General features: G+C 47.7%; 1 protein-coding gene across 1 annotated transcript in view; it reads right to left on the bottom strand.

Moving 5' to 3' along the window:
* Nucleotides 1-21439, bottom strand: part of GRM7 (glutamate metabotropic receptor 7) — a 349469-nt gene extending 328030 nt beyond the window's left edge. Inside the window, exon 1 of the mRNA XM_040408112.1 lies at nucleotides 20813-21439. Within this exon, the coding sequence (XP_040264046.1) occupies nucleotides 20813-21439 (627 nt within the window). The remainder of the gene's footprint in view (nucleotides 1-20812) is intronic.
* Nucleotides 21440-22037: the final 598 nt, after the last annotated feature.

Raw genomic sequence — 22037 nt, 5'->3', positions numbered from 1 at the left:
CACTGTGACCAGATGGGGGTTTCATACATTAATAAATATCTGCTATATGGAGTGAAATAAAATATCAGCAGGAACCTGTTTACTAGGAGAGGGTCAGTGCAGCTGCCATGGGGCCCTTGAAGGAGAGGAGCCCAAGCTAGATTTATAACCAAAGTGAAACCAAGCAATGCTCGCCTGCCCTATGGGGTACTCCACCCGAAGAGAAACCGGGTCATGCTGCCCATGATTTCCTGTAAATGAGTGTGGTACAAGCAAGCTATGGCCCTGTCCTTGTTACAAATGGGGTGTGTGAGGTGGGACTCAGGACTATAGGGTAGGACCAAAGTTTTATTTTTGTATGAAATCCTCAGTAGTAACTTCCGAAAAGCAAGATTTGCTCCTAGAAAGAATTAAAGGATTTAGCACTAATGATCAATGGGCATTGATGACAAGAACATTTCAGGTGACATCATTAGATGAGATCATTGAGCAGTTGTAGAGATGTCATTAGCCTCAGCTCACAGGGAACTCTTACTCAGCCTCTTCTTAGAGGAGCGAGGGAGAGAAGTCAACAGGGGAGAGTAGGAAAGGATGGGGAAGAAGGAGAAGAAAGAAAGAGAAGGAGGACTGGAAGGTAAAGGGAAGGTAGGGTTAGAAAAGGGTGTAAGAGGTGAGGAGAACAGATCAGATGCAGACTGAAGAGGAGGGTGAAGGAGAAGAGAGAAGAAGAAGACTGGAAAAGAGAACAGAGGGGAAGAAGACTGGAGAGGAGGTTAAAGAAGGGGAGAAGAGGATGAAGGAGGGGAGAACAGAGAGAAGAGGACTGGAGAGAAGGGTGAAGGAGGGGAGAAGAGGACTGGAGAGAAGGGTGAAGGAGGGGAGAAGAGGACTGGAGAGGAGGGTGAAGGAGGGGAGAAGAGAGAAGAGGACTGGAGAGGAGGGTGAAGGAGTGGAGAAGAGAGAAGAGGAAGATGAAGGAGCAGAGAAGAGGGAAGAGGACTGGAGAGAAGGTTGAAGGAGGGGAGAACAAAGGGGAAGAAGAATGGAGCAGAGGGTGAAGAAGGGGAGAACAGAGTGTTAGAAGACTGGAGAGGAGAGTGAAAGGGAGAAGAGGGAAGAGGACTGGAGAGGAGGGTGACGGAGGGGAGAAGAGGGAAGAGGACTGGAGAGGAGGGTGAAGGAGGGGAGAAGAGGGAAGAGGACTGGAGAGGAGGGTGAAGGAGGGGAGAACAAAGGGGAAGAAGAATGGAGCAGAGGGTGAAGAAGGGAGCAGAGGGTGAAGAAGGGGAGAACAGAGTGGAAGAAGACTGGAGCAGAGGGTGAAGAAGGGGAGAAGAGGGAAGAGGACTGGAGAGGAGGGTGAAGGAGGGGAGAAGAGGGAAGAGGACTGGAGAGGAGGGTGAAGGAGGGAAGGAAAGAAGAATAAAGCCCATGCCAAGGTTTGACTGATATCACGTCTTATAAACAAGATCCATAATCACCTAAAATAAAAAGTCTTTGAATTGTCACCTTTTATCTTCAAGTCTTGTTCTGTTTCTCAGAAATCTGAGTGACCTCTCATACGGCCGCCATCACAGGAGTTGCCACCAAACTGTCCTAGGTCCCTGAGTGACCAAGGATGGGGAATGGGGTCACATTGGTAGACACCCAAATTTCCAGAAATATTGAGCTGCACTGCCAATGTCTCAAGGGCTTCTTAGTTTTAGGGGTCAAAGTTGCCACCTATAGAATGTGAGCCGGCCCCCCATATAGGTCTCTGGGTAGCAGTGAATGTCCATCCAGGCAGCCTGAGACTGGGGGAACGTCTTGATATGGATATTAGGAGACTCCGCGCCATTGAGCATCCGCTGCACCAGACTGAGAGTTTATTTATCATATTTACTATGCAAATACACATTATATTTAACTCATTAGGTGCCAGCTGCAGTGGTAATGACGGCTCCTGTGCCCGCTATGCCGTCGCCTCGGGTGAGTAATTGGCATACATTTCTTGATTTCAGAGAATTGCCAGGCACTCAGTGCACTGATGGTTTGTAGTAGGATTACATTTGGAAGCAGAAATCATCTCTCCTAGTCCTAAAAGCCAAATTCTTATGGAGAGAAAGCTAGCACATAAAGTGGAACGACGCAGGGCTCTGCAAGGTGCGGAGGGGGGTCACCACAACACCATCCTGGCTCCTCGAGTTCCGTTCTTTATCTGATTCGTTCCCAATGTAAGATGACGTTTCCTCAAGTTCCTGGCTAGGTGGCAGGGGCTCTACGAGGTACTCGAGAAAATTGGAGATGTAAACTACAAGGTACACCAGCCAGGGCGGCGAAAGCCGGAGCAGGTTTACCATGTGAATTTACTCAAACCGTGGAAAGATAGGGAAACCTGTACGGAAGACAGCCCGCGGCCGGGTTTTCTAGGGGGAAGAGGTACCGGCCCCTCTGTCTGATGCAAGAGAGGCGGCTGCCATGGTGAAGAATGGCTGACAGGCCTCTCCTCTAAACAGACTCAGGAGGCCAGGGAGTACTGTAGTAGTCGGAACACGGATGTCTTCTCGGACCTCTCTGGACGCACTTCCATAATCCAGCATGACATTGTCACTGAGCCTCAGCAAAAGTCTGATTAAAACCATACCGGGTTGCTCGAGCTCGGCGACAAGCCATATCGGAGGAGGTGCAGCTAATGTTGCAGCTAGATGTCATTGAGGAGTCAAAAAGTGAGTGGGCCAGTCTGATAGTGTTGATACCCAAGCCATACGGGATGTTGCGGTTTTGTAACGACAACTTAACGAGGTTTCCATATTTGATGCATATCCCATGCCTCGGGTGGATGAGCTCATCGGGAGGTTAGGACAAGCTCGGTATTTTTCTGTTTTGGACCTCACTAAAGGGTACTGGCAGGCGCCCTTAACGGAGGCTGCCAAAGAGAAAACTGCCTTCATCACGCCTGAGGGGCTGTATCAGTATAAGGTCTTACCCTTTGGTCTACATGGCGCCCCCCGCCACTTTTCGGCGACTAATGGACATTGTGCTTCGTCTACATCGGCGGTACGCTTCGGCTTACCTGGACAATATTGTCATCCACAGCACCGACTGGGAAAGTCACCTGCCCAAAGTGGAGGCTGTAGTGGACTCTCTTCAGAAGGCAGGACTAACCGCTAACCCAAAGAAATGTGCGATAGGGTTAGAGGAGACCAAGTACCTGGGGTATGTCATTGGGCGCGGAGTCATCAAACCCCAAGTGAACAAAACAGAGGCGATAATTGGCCCCGACCTGTCACCACTTGGCAAATAAAGTAATTCCTGGGAATGGTGGGCTATTACATAAGGTTTGTTCCCGACTTTGCTACTCTAGCCGCGCCATTGACTGGACTCTTGAAGGGACACAAGTCCGTGATGGTCCACTGGGATGATCGGGCGGAAGAGGCTTTCTCCGCTTTGAAGTCGGCCCTGTGCAGGTCACCGGTTTTGGTGACGCCCGACTTCAATAGGGAGTTCGTGGTACAGACGGATGCCTCCGAAGTAGGCCTCGGTGCTGTACTGTCTCAAAAAGTCAACGGGGAGGAGCATCCCATTGTCTTCCTCAGCCGTAAGCTCACCCCAGCCAAGACCCAGTATAGTATAGTGGAGAGAGAGAGTGCCTGGCTATCAAGTGGGCACTCGAGTCTCTCCGCTATTATTTATTGGGGAGAAAGTTCCGCCTGGTGACCGACCACTCCCCTCTCAAGTGGATGAGCCAGGCCAAGGACAGGAGTGCCCGGGTCACCCAATGGTTTCTCTCCCTACAAAACTTTTCAGTGGAACACAGGGCAGACCGGTTACAGGGAAACGTAGATGCGGGTGTGTTCACCCCCTCAGGGTTGAGCAAAGGGGAGAAGGGTATGTGACACAGTGAGAGGTTTGGTCTGAGAAAACGTGTATTTTCCTCCCATTATGTGCTGCTGGCTGTCCTTAAATAGGCAGCTGGCGCAGAAGCCAGGTCTCTGTTTGGGATCTGGAGCCTTGTGTCTGGATGAAGGTTTGCTACCTGTTTGGCATAAAAACAGGTTGGTGCAGCTATCAGCAAGGACTCTTTGAGGCAGAATTGCCGCATGGTGTGAATCACCACCAACACCGCAAGGTGACTTTTTGTTTGAATATGGCTGTTTGTTTTGTCACTTGCCTAAAGTGTGAATAAAATACTGAACTGTTTGATCCAAAGAACTTGTTGTTGCCTCTATACAGAGTCCGCTAATCCGGTCTACCTGAGCGAGTCCCCACGCTATCTAATATCTATCTATCTATATCTATCTATCTCTCTCTACTGCTTTTCCCTTGTTTCTTCATATTGTCAGAGGGTTTTTATGTAATTTACATTTCGCCGGCTTCTCGCCCTCTGTCAGACACCCCATCCCGCGCCCTACAGTCGTTCACTAGTTATAATTGCTTTGTAAGTGCACTTTTTGAACCATATATCATGAGCGGTTAATAGCGTCCTGTGCGGCGGCAGAGAACAAAACAGAAGACTTGCAGGAAATCTGGCACATTGCGGGGAGAGGGCAGATGAGGAGGGGGCGGCTGCCAGCCTGGTACTTTTATTATCAGCCTCACAAAAACTGTACACTTAACTCTTTACCGACACCAGGTTACGCAATCTGTCCGTCACGTACAAGACCAGGGGTACTAATTACTGTATAGCATCACGTACGGTGAAAATTATGCAAGTCACAGAAATTTCTAAAAACCACAGAAGTCTGTGAGCCATCCACATGAGAGCAAACACAGGTGCAGCAGAGCCGGATTTGTCATTAAATTGTTTTAGTTGTGAAACGTTGTAATATATTATAATATCTCAAAGGACAAAGTCAGCTCAATTACATCAGTATAATGACATCTGGTATTAGTGAAGGTATTCCTGGATAATAGGAGTTTAATCACTGAAAATGTTCTAGTATACTATATGTATCTTTCAAAATCTCTGCTTTATGTCTGCAAATAGGAACAATTTTATTTATATCCAAAGGCTGAAACCTGGACAGATTTATTACTTCTCAGGGACAAAAGGATTTATTTTAAGGGCCCAGGGAGCAGTGAGTATGGTGCTCCTAGTTCTAGCACTGGTATTACTCACCGCTCTCAGTGCTTCTTCACTGGGCGCCTACGCTGCACTAAGTCCTGGGAGAGCACTAAGACCTGACGCTGTGCGATATCAGGTCACAGTGTAGTGCGTGTCTAGGACGCAATGCTGCATCAGTATGGTGCTCCTAGTTCTAGCACTGGTATTACTCACCGCTCCCAGTGCTTCTTCACTGGGTGCCTGCGCTGCACTAAGTCCTGGAGTGTATTACAACCTGACGCTGTGCGATATCAGGTCACAGTGTAGTGCGTGTCTAGGACGCAATGCTGCATGAGTATGGTGCTCCTAGTTCTAGCACTGGTATTACTCACCGCTCTCAGTGCTTCTTCTCCGGGGCGCCTGCGCTGCACTAAGTCCTGGAAGTGCACTAAGAACTGACGCTGTGCGATATCAGGTCACAGTGTAGTGCGTGTCTAGGACGCAATGCTGCATGAGTATGGTGCTCCTAGTTCTAGCACTGGTATTACTCACCGCTCCCAGTGCTTCTTCACTGGGCGCCTATGCTGCACTAAGTCCTGGAGTGCACTACGACCTGACGCTGTGCGATATCAGGTCACAGTGTAGTGCGTGTCTAGGACGCAATGCTGCATGAGTATGGTGCGCCTAGTTCTAGCACTGGTATTACTCACCGCTCTCAGTGCTTCTTCTCCGGGGCGCCTGCGCTGCACTAAGTCCTGGGAGTGCACTAAGACTTGACGCTGTGCGATATCAGGTCACAGTGTAGTGCGTGTCTAGGACGCAATGCTGCATGAGTATGGTGCTCCTAGTTCTAGCACTGGTATTACTCACCGCTCCCAGTGCTTCTTCACTGGGCGCCTGCGCTGCACTAAGTCCTGGAGTGCACTAAGACTTGACGCTGTGCGATATCAGGTCACAGTGTAGTGCGTGTCTAGACGCAATGCTGCATGAAGAGTGGAGGCGCCTGCAGGAGTAGAAGAGAGGTGAGTATTTTTTATGTTTAGGTCCTGTCTGAGGTCTACATTAAGAGGATCAAGGAGTGGGGCCTGTTCAAATTTTTGAGGGGCCCAGTCAGTTCTAGTTATGCCACTGCCTCAACCCCTAAGCTGCTCGAAAATCATTGGAGAATAAGGTAATGATATAATCCACAAAAAAATTATCTATGAGGTCGGTTCAGAGGATTGCGGGCAACTTTTGGGTCTTTGGTCACTGGTGGGGCTTGGTTGCTTTGCCCACTATAAGTCGAGCCGCTTTTGTCTCTACTTTCAGATACTGACATTGCAGATCCATCTTCCGTGGGCTCGGACCCTCATTGCCCCCATATTTCCCAGGATTTTCCTGCAATTTGGATCTTCTTCTCCCTCTCATTCTCTGCCAGTCTTAGATTTAAAGCCTTTGAAACTGTTCCATTCGGCTCCATCCAGTACATTAACCATCCCTGCAGACCAGACCCAGATGTGTCAGATGTCTTTTTATTGCCGAGCAGTTTAGTCGGATCTCCTGAAGCCTCTTTTGCTTCCTTTTGGGCCTTGGACACAGTTGAAGCCTTTTGCTCTATTTTTTGGGTGTATTCACGGTAAATCTGTCAGACGGGTTTTATCACTTGTGTCCAAAGGTATTCTGCAGAAAGTAAAATCCAGGATCGGCCGCATCAGAGGAGTTTCCGCATCTGCAGGATTGATTATGGCATGGATTGGAGCAAGATCTCATCTGTCACAACAAACCTACTTGGTGGAGCAGCCCGATGACCCGTGAAAGGACTTGAGAAAGCTGGAAGAAAAGGCAGGGACTGGGCAGCTGCCAGGAATGGAGAACACAACGGTCACAGCTGGTTAACCGCACTGGTATGTGAGTCTGTGAAATTCGCCATGAATGAAGGTGGCAACTCTGGCCAAAAAATCATTATATTGAATTCACAACAATCCTGGCATTTGTACTTGTGTTACAACTTACATTGTTTGTTTAGTAATATGCAACATTGTATCAAATACAGCATGTGGATATTAAGCTGTGTGCATACTGTAGAGCAGCCGGTGTGGTCTGCATAGAGCCGGTATGGGAGCCCTCCTGAGGCTGACCCATCGTCCCATGCCCAATGTGAACCTACAAAGCCCCTATCCCAGCCAAAAAAAAGTTCATTAAAGTATTAGTATCAATCACCAAGGAAAATAAAAATGTATTTAATAAAAATGTAAAGTATTGGCCTTGCATTTGAAAGGGAAAAAGTTTGCTAAAATCCTATGTAACATATTTCTAGGCACATATGGAGCGCCCTAATGGCAGCATGTTCTCCCCTAAATGCCTTTATATGTATATGATATCCAATGGAATATGGCCCAAAAACGGTAGACTAGAAAAATGTGGCTGCTTTCTTCCAAAAAAAAGCTATACCTCCCCAGTGGTAGCATCTGGCATTTGCAGGTCAGCGCCATTAAAGGGGTTCTGCAGTTTGTTTAAACTGATGATCTATCCTCTGGACAGATCATCAGCCTCTAATCGGCGGGGGTCCGACACCCAGGACCCCTGCCGATCAGCTGTTTGAGAAGGAATGGAGCTTAGCCGCGCCCAGACCATTGATACTAGTCGTGACGTCACTGGGCCAGCGGTAAACTGTGAGAAGGCTGCGGCACTGCTGGAGCGCCGCTGCCTTCTCAAACAGCTGATCGGCGGGGGTCCTGGGTGTCGGACCCCCGCCGATCAGATGCTGATGATCTGTCCAGAGGATAGATCATCAGTTTAAACAAACTGCAGAACGCCTAAATGCTTGATAACATCACGAGCTTATATTGACGTCTTATGAAACACTGTAGAACTATCTATCTATTACAAGATAGATGGGAGGATAGATAGATAGATAGATAGATAGATAGATAGATAGATAGATAGATAGATAGAATCAATGGCTATTTTCAAGAGCAAAATCTAAGTGTAAATGTGCAAAATGGGTTTAATTTTTGATGCATGAGACATATTTCTACATTTCTGTATCTACCCATTAATACTGTGCTTTAAGGAGCTTCCAGCAGAACTTTCCGTGGCTGTCTATTAGAAAGTGTCCATTATGTGAGATGTGAATGTGATGGTCCCGGCTCAGAGAGTGATAATTGAATATGAGAGTGCAGATGATTCCAGAGATCTCTGGTCCAGAGAGACAGGACGAGTCTGTGTAAATACAATAAGAGATGAAGAATCTCATAACCCAGGAAAATCACAAAATCAATGAAAGGGACTAAATTAGTCAGTTACTGCATGATTGCTTCTTTTGTCATGTATATGTCCTTTTTAATCCTGTTTCCTGGACTGGAGATAACAGATGAAATTCTCTGGTCACGTGGCACAGAATACACACAATGCCCTCCCTGCATACGGCCCAAAGCTGCAGCCACCGACCAGGAGGACACTGACTCATAGCCTTCACCTCATAGTAAAACTACATGATCTCTGCAGAAAACAAGCATCATGGAGGACAAGGAATATTACTGCACCTTCTGTGGATTTCATATATCACATTATTGCAGCCTGTACATATATAATTATATACAGGAGATGCCCAGGTTATGCCAGCTGTACATATATAATTATATACAGGAGATGCCCAGGTTATACCAGCCATACATATATCATTATATACAGGAGATACCCAGGTTATACCAGCCGTTCATATATAATTATATACAGGAGATGTCCAGGTTATACCAGCATGGTCCATATCACTATATACAAGAAGATGTATAACTTATACCAGCTGTACATATAGAATTATATACAGGAGATACCCAGGTTATACCAGCATGCTCCATATCACTATATACAAGAAGATGTATAACTTATACCAGCTGTACATATATAATTATATACAGGAGATACCCAGGTTACACCAGCATGGTCCATATCACTATATACAAGAAGATGTATAACTTATACCAGCCATACATATATCATTATATACAGGAGATACCCAGGTTATACCAGCCGTTCATATATAATTATATACAGGAGATCCCCAGGTTATACCAGCATGGTCCATATCACTATATACAAGAAGATGTATAACTTATACCAGCTGTACATATATAATTATATACAGGAGATGCCCAGGTTATGCCAGCTGTACATATATAATTATATACAGGAGATGCCCAGGTTATACCAGCATGCTCCATATCACTATATACAGAAGATGTATAACTTATACCAGCTGTACATATATAATTATATACAGGAGATGCCCAGGTTATAGCAGCTGTACATATATAATTATATACAGGAGATACCCAGGTTATAGCAGCACGATCTCTATAATTGTTGTGACTGTCTTATATAATGCAGTATTATGTGGCGGTATTACACATGACTCTGGTGTATAATTACTATCCTCTTCACTTTGTTGTGTCTGCAGTTGCAGAATGATTATAATTGCATTGTGAATTTGTGTTGCTCCTTATAATTGATGGTTTATATCGCGATCCTTGCAGGACACATGGTGTTTCTACCTCTTCTACATGGTGACCCGGAGCCGGTGATATCAGGGTGCGGCATTTTTACAGTAAACAGCTTAGGACATCGATCTTGAATATAAATGTGATGTATCTGACGGATCGGAGATTGGCTAGGATGTGGTAATCTCCTCCTAATGCATTAGGCCTGAGCGTAGCTCTGGAGCTGTTGATTAATACTTAATACTTCTCCCATCAGAGTACTGCAAGGCATCATGGGTAAAACAGTGCTATGGGTCCATTATCCAGTGAAGAACTAAAGTTATAGGAGACCTACAGAACTATGTGCTCCAGAGGCTAACACGTTTCGGTTTTGGACTGATACCTTCATTACAGAGGAAGAACTGGCCAAAGTCAGACATGACCTAGAAAGTAAAAATGTAGGAGCTGTTCATGTAAGAAGACTCATGAGCTTGGAGAAGCCCTTTAAGGTTGTGTCTCCCAAGGTTCCCTAATGAATGGGAACTGGTCAGCTCCTATTTTAAAGGGGAACCCACGGGATGATGGGAGTGTTCAGCAGCCTCCATATCTCCCATAGACTTACATGGGATGAACGCTATGGAGGAGTCAACCATTGGAAACAGCCATACTTGGAGTGGTCCCAGACCATCTCCGTCACCCGTCCTGCTGGAATACCCCTTTAAGTTTAAGGTCCCTTCCATATTATTGGGGTTATGTAAGCCTTTTTTGGTTCCTTCCGTTTTACAGTTGTCTCCTCGGAATAACTCATAAGACTTGGCTGCAATTTTGCACAAATTAATGGATTTTGACTGTGACCACTTAAGACTCTCAATAAAATTGCGCAATCAAATCTGCTCCTCGCCGCCACAACAACAATGCACGGGAGCAATTAACCCAGAGTTAATGGCAATTAGCAGGAAACGACTGAAACTGTCCCAATATTTCATGACGTGCCATTAATTATGGGTGACATTTCCTGGTGACCGGAGAAGATTTAATGAGCGGATGTCAGCGGCGTTATAAACGCACTTATGATATATTCACATGAATGATGCAGAATATAATCAGACGCGTCCATACGATACATCGCTTTCAGCAGTCGCAGGCAATGGCGGCTTGTGGATGCATACAGGCAGGATGCAATGTACACAGTCCATGCGGCGTCACCTCAGGCCTTTCCATGGAGGTCTTATCTGAGAGTCTTCTACTATTGTCTAGTAATAAAATCCTATTATGAAACACCCCTTTAAGATGTAATATTTAATTAAAGGGGGTTAGAAAATCCAGGTTTAGATGAGCTGATATGGGGGGTTTCATGCCTAGGACCCTCATCCAGAGTTGAGAGGAGCTACAAAAAGCGTCTCTAGCGCTGGAGGAACCATCATTAGAGCAAGTCCAGGCAGCACCATGAAGGTAGGGAGCTTGATGCTTTGGCCCACATCTCACCTTCTAAGCGCCACGATCCATATTAGAGGCAATTGGAGGAGGAAGACAAAACGTGGCAGCTACTGATGGCCACCACAGAGGGACAGCTTCTGGGAAGGTATTTTGTTCTACCAACTGGTATTGGACCCATCTACTTGTGTTGCCTCACCTTCTGTCCATTTGGACCTACCTAAAAGATAGGGGCCAGTTTTAGGTATTTTCCAGGGCCACTTTAAGTCCCCAGTCCACCCCTGCTTCCGGGACTATTTGCCTGTGCTCACTTCCTGCACTTTCTGCCTGCACTCATTGCTTGCTTTTATAGCCTACACTTTGCTCCCTTGCGACTTGCACTAGTTTCCTGCACCCTCTGCTTGCAGTTGCTTCCTACATTTGCTGCCTCCACTTGCTTCCAGTACTACTTGCCTGCGCTCACTTCTTGCTCCTGCGGTCCCACTAGATACCTGCACCCCCTGCCTGCACCCCCTCCCTGCACCCCCTGCCTGCACCCCCTACCTGCACCCCCTGCCTGCACCACCTGCCTGCACCCCCTGCCTGCACCCCATACCTGCACCACCTGCCTGCACCCCCTACCTGCACCCCCTCCCTGCACCACCTGCCTGCACCACCTGCCTGCACCCCATGCCTGCACCCCATGCCTGCACCCCCTGCCTGCACCCCCTGCCTGCACTTGCTTCCTACATTTGCTGCCTCCGCTTGGTCTCTTACGTTGGAACTAATTATGTATAAAGTAAATGGCCCGAGACGTTGCGTTCCATTCTGTCTCTGTCACCTTTGTACAGTCAGAAATGAATCTTGTGGCTCCGTCTTCGGCTCTTTATTGTAGAATTGCGCACATTAAATTCAATTTCAGGAAGTCGCCAGCAAAGGGTGAAATGTCAGAAGGGAACTTTGCGCAGTTGTTGCCCCCTAATATTACTTCAGAGACATCGAGACTTGTCCCACAGCTGCACTGGAGAAACAGCGCCCTCTACTTAAAGGGATGAGGATTTTTTTGAGTTATTTCTTGCTGTGTGGTTCTACAGTCATCCTCTCCCCTGAAATGGCTGATAACAGGTGGCAATAGACTGTATTCTCCTGTCCTACAGTCGTCCTCTCCCCTGAAATGGCTGATAACAGGGAGCAATAGACTGTATTCTCCTGTCCTACAGTCATCCTCTCCTCTGAAATGGCTGATAACAGGGGCAATAGATTGTATTCTCCTGTCCTACAGTCATCCTCTCCCTGAAATGGCTGATAACAGGGGGCAATAGACTGTATTCTCCTGTCCTACAGTCATCCTCTCCCCTGAAATGGCTGATAACAGGGGGCAATAGACTGTATTCTCCTGTCCTACAGTCATCCTCTCCCCTGAAATGGCTGATAACAGGGGGCAATAGACTGTATTCTCCTGTCCTACAGTCATCCTCTCCCCTGAAATGGCTGATAACAGGGAGCAATAGACTGTATTCTCCTGTCCTACAGTCATCCTCTCCCCTGAAATGGCTGATAACAGGGGGCAATAGACTGTATTCTCCTGTCCTACAGTCATCCTCTCCCCTGAAATGGCTGATAACAGGGAGCAATAGATTGTATTCTCCTGTCCTACAGTCATCCTCTCCCCTGAAATGGCTGATAACAGGGGGCAATAGACTGTATTCTCCTGTCCTACAGTCATCCTCTCCCCTGAAATGGGTGATAACAGGCGGCAATAGATTGTATTCTCCTGTCCTACAGTCATCCTCTCCCCTGAAATGGCTGATAACAGGGGGCAATAGACTGTATTCTCCTGTCCTACAGTCATCCTCTCCCCTGAAATGGCTGATAACAGGGGGCAATAGACTGTATTCTCCTGTCCTACAGTCATCCTCTCCCCTGAAATGGCTGATAACAGGAGCAATAGATTGTATTCTCCTGTCCTACAGTCATCCTCTCCCCTGAAATGGCTGATAACAGGGAGCAATAGACTGTATTCTCCTGTCCTACAGTCATCCTCTCCCCTGAAATGTCTGATAACCGGGGGCAATAGACTGTATTCTCCTGTCCTACAGTCATCCTCTCCCCTGAAATGTCTGATAACAGGGAGCAATAGACTGTATTCTCCTCTCCTACAGTCATCCTCTCCCCTGAAATGGCTGATAACAGGAGCAATAGATTGTATTCTCCTGTCCTACAGTCATCCTCTCCCTGAAATGGCTGATAACAGGGGGCAATAGACTGTATTCTCCTGTCCTACAGTCATCCTCTCCCTGAAATGGCTGATAACAGGGAGCAATAGACTGTATTCTCCTGTCCTACAGTCATCCTCTCCCCTGAAATGGCTGATAACAGGGAGCAATAGACTGTATTCTCCTGTCCTACAGTCATCCTCTCCCCTGAAATGGCTGATAACAGGGGGCAATAGACTGTATTCTCCTGTCCTACAGTCATCCTCTCCCCTGAAATGGCTGATAACAGGGGGCAATAGACTGTATTCTCCTGTCCTACAGTCATCCTCTCCCCTGAAATGGCTGATAACAGGGGGCAATAGATTGTATTCTCCTGTCCTACAGTCATCCTCTCCCCTGAAATGGCTGATAACAGGGAGCAATAGATTGTATTCTCCTGTCCTACAGTCATCCTCTCCCCTGAAATGGCTGATAACAGGGGGCAATAGACTGTATTCTCCTGTCCTACAGTCATCCTCTCCCCTGAAATGGCTGATAACAGGGGGCAATAGACTGTATTCTCCTGTCCTACAGTCATCCTCTCCCCTGAAATGGCTGATAACAGGGAGGCAATAGACTGTATTCTCCTGTCCTACAGTCATCCTCTCCCTGAAATGGCTGATAACAGGGGGCAATAGACTGTATTCTCCTGTCCTACAGTCATCCTCTCCCCTGAAATGGCTGATAACAGGGGCAATAGACTGTATTCTCCTGTCCTACAGTCATCCTCTCCCCTGAAATGGCTGATAACAGGGAGCAATAGACTGTATTCTCCTGTCCTACAGTCATCCTCTCCCCTGAAATGGCTGATAACAGGGAGCAATAGATTGTATTCTCCTGTCCTACAGTCATCCTCTCCCCTGAAATGGCTGATAACCGGGGCAATAGACTGTATTCTCCTGTCCTACAGTCATCCTCTCCCCTGAAATGGCTGATAACAGGGAGCAATAGACTGTATTCTCCTGTCCTACAGTCATCCTCTCCCCTGAAATGGCTGATAACAGGGGAGCAATAGACTGTATTCTCCTGTCCTACAGTCATCCTCTCCCCTGAAATGGCTGATAACAGGGGCAATAGATTGTATTCTCCTGTCCTACAGTCATCCTCTCCCCTGAAATGGCTGATAACAGGGGGCAATAGACTGTATTCTCCTGTCCTACAGTTATCCTCTCCCCTGAAATGGCTGATAACAGGGAGCAATAGACTGTATTCTCCTGTCCTACAGTCATCCTCTCCCCTGAAATGGCTGATAACAGGGGGCAATAGACTGTATTCTCCTGTCCTACAGTCATCCTCTCCCCTGAAATGGCTGATAACAGGGGGCAATAGACTGTATTCTCCTGTCCTACAGTCATCCTCTCCCCTGAAATGGCTGATAACAGGGAGCAATAGACTGTATTCTCCTGTCCTACAGTCATCCTCTCCCCTGAAATGGCTGATAACAGGTAGCAATAGACTGTATTCTCCTGTCCTACAGTCATCCTCTCCCCTGAAATGGCTGATAACAGGGGCAATAGACTGTATTCTCCTGTCCTACAGTCATCCTCTCCCCTGAAATGGCTGATAACAGGGGGCAATAGACTGTATTCTCCTGTCCTACAGTCATCCTCTCCCCTGAAATGGCTGATAACAGGGGGCAATAGACTGTATTCTCCTGTCCTACAGTCATCCTCTCCCCTGAAATGGCTGATAACAGGGGGCAATAGATTGTATTCTCCTGTCCTACAGTCATCCTCTCCCCTGAAATGGCTGATAATGGGGAGCAATAGACTGTATTCCCCTGTCCTACAGTCATCCTCTCCCCTGAAATGGCTGATAACAGGGGGCAATAGACTGTATTCTCCTGTCCTACAGTCATCCTCTCCCCTGAAATGGCTGATAACAGGGAGCAATAGACTGTATTCTCCTGTCCTACAGTCATCCTCTCCCCTGAAATGGCTGATAACAGGGAGCAATAGACTGTATTCTCCTGTCCTACAGTCATCCTCTCCCTGAAATGGCTGATAACAGGGGGCAATAGACTGTATTCTCCTGTCCTACAGTCATCCTCTCCCCTGAAATGGCTGATAACAGGGAGCAATAGACTGTATTCTCCTGTCCTACAGTCATCCTCTCCCCTGAAATGGCTGATAACAGGGAGCAATAGACTGTATTCTCCTGTCCTACAGTCATCCTCTCCTCTGAAATGGCTGATAACAGGGGGCAATAGACTGTATTCTCCTGTCCTACAGTCATCCTCTCCCCTGAAATGGCTGATAACAGGGGGCAATAGACTGTATTCTCCTGTCCTACAGTCATCCTCTCCCTGAAATGGCTGATAACAGGGAGCAATAGACTGTATCTCCTGTCCTACAGTCATCCTCTCCCCTGAAATGGCTGATAACAGGGGCAATAGACTGTATTCTCCTGTCCTACAGTCATCCTCCCCCTGAAATGGCTGATAACAGGGAGCAATAGTCTGTATTCTCCTGTCCTACAGTCATCCTCTCCCCTGAAATGGCTGATAACAGGGGCAATAGACTGTATTCTCCTGTCCTACAGTCATCCTCTCCCCTGAAATGGCTGATAACAGGGGGCAATAGACTGTATTCTCCTGTCCTACAGTCATCCTCTCCCCTGAAATGGCTGATAACAGGGGGCAATAGACTGTATTCTCCTGTCCTACAGTCGTCCTCTCCTCTGAAATGGCTGATAACAGGAGGCAATAGACTGTATTCTCCTGTCCTACAGTCATCCTCTCCCCTGAAATGGCTGATAACAGGGGGCAATAGACTGTATTCTCCTGTCCTACAGTCATCCTCTCCCCTGAAATGGCTGATAACAGGCGGCAATAGACTGTATTCTCCTGTCCTACAGTCATCCTCTCCCCTGAAATGGCTGATAACAGGCGGCAATAGACAGCATCTACATAAAAAGCAATAGTCCTGCTAATTCATGGGTAAATGTCTGCAAATCGATTGAAATTTGCAGATATTATGAGACAATTTCCACAGCGGAGACTTTTCGTTCAGGTTCAGTGTCCCCCTCACTGTCACTCAGTGATTCGACTACTTGTCGGCAGCAATTTGCAGTTCATTATTACGTGACGTTTCATCTCAACTTCCAGTCGTCAATTCATTTTCTTCTAGCAGGGTCTAGAAACAATGGTGTCGTCTCCTCCTCCCAGGGGGACTTCACACCTTCCTCCTCCTCTGCGGTGGTGGAATGGTGCAAATTGCAATCCACAGTAATTAGTTGCACCTCCGTTATCGAGTCCTTGGCAAGTGGAGCACATTATCCTGGAAATGCAACATATCGATCTAAAATGCAGCCTGTGCTGAGAGCAAACATGAGTATAATGATAGCGGCTCAGGTACTACGACCCACCCCATCACCAAATAGGCCCACATTTACTAATATCGTGCACCAGTCTAAGGGTACTTCCACACTAGCGTTTTTCTTTTCCGGCCGAGTTCCGTCCTAGGATCTCAATACCGGAAAACAACTGATCAGTTTTATCCCCATGCATTCTGAATGGAGAGTAATCCCTTCAGGATGCATCAGGACGTCTTCAGTTCAGTCTTTTTGACTTTTCAGGACGGAGATAATACCGCAGCATGCTACAGTTTTATCTCCGTCCAAAATTCTGGAACACTTGTTGGAATGCCGGATCCGGCATTAATTTACATTGAAATGTATTAGTGCTGGATCCGGCATTAAAAATACCGCAATCGGATCCGTCCTTCCGGTCTACGCATGCGCAATCCTTTAAAATTTTAAAGAAAAAAAAATTGAAACGGATCCGTTTGTCCGTATGACAAACGGACAGACGGGTCCATTCTTGCAATGCATTTGTCAGACGGATCCGCTTCCGGATCCGTCTACAAATGCTGTCCGTTTGCATGCAGATTGCCGGACCACTCTGCTGCAAGAAAGGAGGTAGTGCCAAATCAATTACAAGGCGCGCTCCTCTTAATAAATTTGCATCTCAAGTTCAGAAAATCAAATCTATGCCTTCTATGAGTCGACGGAGATTTGCACCAAAATTCTTCCCACTTTCAGGCTTTCTTAATAAACTAGACTAAATTAGGCTCCTCCCACTCCCTGGAGACCCTGCCCACTTTTCTTATCACTTTCCACCTTTGGGTCCCCTCTGGCCCCAGGACTAGGTGCACCGCTGCACCACCTATAGCTAGGCCCCTGTGCACACTTGTAGATGCGTCAGTCCCAGCTCTGCGGCTGCAGCCGCCAATGTGGGGCATCAGTGCAATAAAACTCCATTCATTTTAGGCATGTACTGTCATGTGGGCAATGTACAGCTCCACTGCCAGGAAAGAGGCGCAAAGGGTTAACATGACATACTATGTATCTCTGCACAGATGGCTACATTGTTTCTGTCTCTGCAGATTCTGGAAAGTGTTAAACTCAGAAAGACTGGAAGCGAAACGAGGAAAGGCAGCGATTTATCAATAAGTGCGAGGCCGTAATGGAGCAGCAGCCGGTAGGCGGGGAAACATTACCAGTATTTTCTCTGGTCTTCAGACCACAGGGAGACCTCTTATTGTTTGAAACTCAGTGTGAAGTGATTAATGAAGTAAGGTTTACTGGCTGCAAGATGGTACTGAGGAGGGGAAGGTGGAGGAGAGGAAATGAATGAATCAGGGGAGGCTCCTGACCACTGAGGGAAGGATGGATGATGGGCAGGACATGAGAGTATGATGGGGAAGGAAGGAAGGGAAGAGAGGGAGAGAGCAAGGATTGGAGGAAGAAGGTAGGAAGGATGGATGGAAAGAAAGAGAAGAAGAGAGGCAAAAGAAAGCAAGGAAGGAAGGACAGAGAGAGGAAAGGAGGGAGAAAGGAAGAAAGCAGGAATGGAAGGTAAGAAAAGGATGAAGGGAGGCGAAAGGGAGAAAGGAAGACAGCAATAAAGGAAAGAGAGAGGAAAGGAGAAAGGAAGAAAGTAAGGAAGGGAAGGAGAAACGGGGAAGGAAAGAAGGAAGGAAGGGAAGAGAAAAGGGAAAGGAAAGAAGGAAGGAAGGAGGAAAGGGGAAGGAAGGAAGGAAGGAGGAGAAGGAGGGGGGAAAGGAGTAAGGAAGGGAAGGAGAAACGGGGAAAGAAAGAAGGAAGAAAGGAAAGAGAAAAGGGAAAGGAAAGAAGAAGGAAGGAGAAAAGGGGAAGGAAGGAAGGAGGGAGGTAAATAAAGGGGGAAAGGAGAAAGGAAGAAAGGAAGGAAGGGAAGGAGAAATGGGGAAGGAAGGAAGGAAGGAGGAAAGGAAAGGAAGGGAAGGAAGGAAGAGAAGGCTATGAAGGATGGAAGGAAAGAAAGAGATAGAAAGAGATAAGAAGGCAGCTAGGATGGAAGGAAGAAATTATAATAAAGAAGAAAGGTAGAGGAGGAGAAGGAAGTAAAGGAAATGAAATGAAAGAACGAAAGGAGATAAACTGTAAGAAAAAATTCATATGGATAATGAGACAGAATAAGAACATGAGGAGAGCTAGAAGCTGGTGAGAGCAAAATGAAAGGGACAGATAAAGAAAGGAAAGGGTAAAAACAGTAGATGGCGGATAAGAACATATAAAATAGGAAAAGAGGCAAAAGATGGAAAGGAGGCAGCAAGGAAGACATGGAAGAGGAAATGAGAGACTGTGCTTATGTGGGAGCAAGAAATGAGTGACAGGAAGGGTGGGGGGCCCAGGAACAATACACAGATAGCATGCTTAATGATGAGGTTCCTACTTCTTCAGAGAGAATACCTCCCCCATAAGACTACAACTCTCAGCGGGGCATGCTGGTGCTGCTGTTCAATGGCGGTGAAGCTACAGGTTGCCCACTTGCTCTACATAGGAGCAGACCACTGTTATATGGCTGAGCTACCCCTGCCCAGTACCCAGGACTGGGGAAGGGACAGATCACTCTGCATTGATTCCGGTGGTTTAAAAAGATTTAGAAACAGCGGAATAATCTTGAGTTATACAACCCGCATTGATTGGATTAGTGCAGCAGGGACCACGGGGAGCAGCCAGGGGACATTCTGAAGATTGAGGGGACAAGGATGGAGGAGTGATGCAGGAAATCCACATTATTCTACAGGTTCTGGGCTATGGTGAATCACCAGGCAGGTGAGAGCTGCTACCTGCCCCCTGGGACTGTTCCTCCTGGTTTACTGCAGCAGTCGTGCATGCTGTTCACACTGCAAACTCTGTATATCAAAGCCTGGGCTGGGAAATCTAATGGGGACTGACGCAGATCTGCAATTAATGATCCTGTCTGCAAACTCCAGCTCTCCCAGCAGCAGAAATAAACTGGTTTATGTCTCTAATAAACACTTGGATCAAGGGGAGTGGTATATACAGAGAGACTCAATATGCAGAAGGAATTCAGGAGAGCAAAATGCAGGAGACAGGTGGCTCAGAAATAGCAAGGCTGCGCTGTCAGAGGATGAGCCATCTGTATGTGTGTGATTACATGCCTCCAGATTGTCAGGATGAAGTCTGTGTGGGAATGGAGAGAGCAGAGGCAGATATCAGATCCAGCATATACATGGTGCATGCACTGGACGGGGACCCCACAATATGTGTGCATGGCTCTATAGACCAGATCTGGGTGGCACCACATTGTGCATTGAGCTGCAGCGCACACAGTCCATTATCTGAGGCAGTAAAACATTGCACAGGGAGGAGGAGGTCCATGTAAATGCAATTTCAGTTATGTCCTTGATATTATATAATATCACTTGATGAATGTGGCACATCATCTGGGGTCATTGCACATTTAGAAAGTGGCTTCCAGGAGACCTCCCTCTTCCTGGTGGCATTCCTGCCCTATAAAAGCAGTGGCCCCATTCAGCAGGGGTTTATGTGCTGGTGCAGGGGAAGGCTGAGGCTCCATGGCTGTTAACCCCCAGTGCACACACACAGCCACCTCTGCTTCACCCCCTGGACTTCAGCACCATGGACAGAGCCTCCTCCATCACAGAGAGCCAGGATAGCCCTGATTGTGGAGGAGGGGGTGACACCTGCCACTCCATACAGAGCTACAAGTGGTTTATCCAAAGTGCCTTACATTAAAACCAGTGGCGGCGCCCAGTATAGATGACATGTGCAAATTAAACTGGAAGGAGCAATTATATAACTTAAAGGGACAGGGCATGGCAGCTGATGCTAGGCTCTCTCCACTTAAACATTCCCATATACAAACCCCTCCACCCACACACTGCTATAGAGACATCTCCTCACAGAAGCCACAGCAGATGAAGAGCAGTGGTCAGTGCAAGAAAAGGGAAGAACCTCATAAGATCAGCAGTGCCCCAGGGAGGGGGGCATCATCAAGAATTATTAATCACTGCAGAGATTTTTTTGCCCCCACATTTCTGAAGCAGCATCCAGAGCTAAAGAACCAGTGCAGGTCAGAAAGCAAGAAAACGGTCCAAAATCCGTGCAAATGCAGAACAGAGCAAATGCCAACAAGAGGAAATACTAAGAGGAAATGGCCCCGAATGGGGAGGGGGGGGGGGGGGGGGGTGCATGCCAACACATTGGGGGGGGGGGGGGACACATGGGAATAGATCTGGAACTAAATGAGAACATGGAGACAATCAGAAAACAAGAGCCAGAAAATCCTCACGGATCAAAGTCCAGAAGAAAAGCAACATGTGAACCAGGCTCCACCGCTTTCCATAGCCATCACCCATCATGACAGCCCCTACCTGGAAGAGTCGCAGGATGTTGGCCACCATGATGGACACAGAACTTTCCGACGCCCCGATGACTCCGACTACTTTCTCGGGTCGGACGTAGACGGGAGGCTCCCCGTTGGTGCAGCGGGCATCGGAGGCGTCCTTCTGGATGAGAGCCTGGACGAAGGTGAGGGACTGCTCCAGGGCGTAGGTGTCCCGGGAGCAGGTGTCCAGGATCCGAGCCCCCAAAGTGATGTTGGGCAGCAGCTCCGGGTCGCTGTTGATCTGGTCGATGGCATATAGCATGGCTTCCAGCCGGTGGATCCCGTTTTCCTTCCGTATATCCCCGCACGGCATTCCTGCAAGACCCCTAGAGTGCACAGGGAAGAGCCCCCCCAAAGTGATGTCTCCTTCCAGTCTGATAGAATGGGGGGCATAGGGCTCCTGCCCAGAGACCAGGACCACGCAGAGCCAGCAGGAGACCTGGAGCCAGGGGTCCCCCAGAGTCAGCATGGCTGCCCCTGGAGGCAAGGGGATGTCCTCCTTCTGGGGAGGTGGTCTTCTTCCAGCTGTGAGACCCCCAGTCACCGCGGAGAAGCAGCTTCCCCCGTCTGCAGCGCTGCCGCCTCTGACAGCACAGTGGCTGCCGCTGCACATCCAGGGCTTTAAAGCCGCCGACAGAGGCCGGTCCGCCCCCTATGTCATCACGCAGCTGCGTCTTATGTCATTTTCTGGGGGATTCGAGGGTCTTGGCTGCTCTGCTCCCAGCACAGCTACCTGTGTGACCCCCCTGCAGACCGAGCAGGACCTGGAGCACATCATACAGGGATCAGTGCATTGCAGTATACAGAAGGCTCTGCAGGAGTATATAACACATGGGTCTAATACCTGAGGACCTGGAGCACATCATACAGGGATCAGTACATTGCAGTATACAGCAGGATCTGGGGTATATCACACATGGGTCTAATACCTGAGGACCTGGAGCACATCATACAGGGATCAGTGCATTGCAATATACAGCAGGATCTGGGGTATATAACACGAGTCTAATACCTGAGGACCTGGAGCACATCATACAGGGATCAGTGCATTACAGAATACAGCAGGATCTGGGGGGAGTATATCACACATGGGTCTAATACCTGAGGACCTGGTGCACATCATACAGGGATCAGTGCATTGCAGTATACAGCAGGATCTGGGGTATATCACACATGGGTCTAATACCTGCAGACCTGGAGCACATCATGCA

The sequence above is a fragment of the Bufo bufo genome, chromosome 9 (assembly GCF_905171765.1).
Source record: "Bufo bufo chromosome 9, aBufBuf1.1, whole genome shotgun sequence".
Taxonomy (NCBI): Eukaryota; Metazoa; Chordata; class Amphibia; order Anura; family Bufonidae; genus Bufo; species Bufo bufo.
Note: the sequence above shows the minus strand (reverse complement) of the source record. Positions and strands in the feature narration are given on the sequence as shown.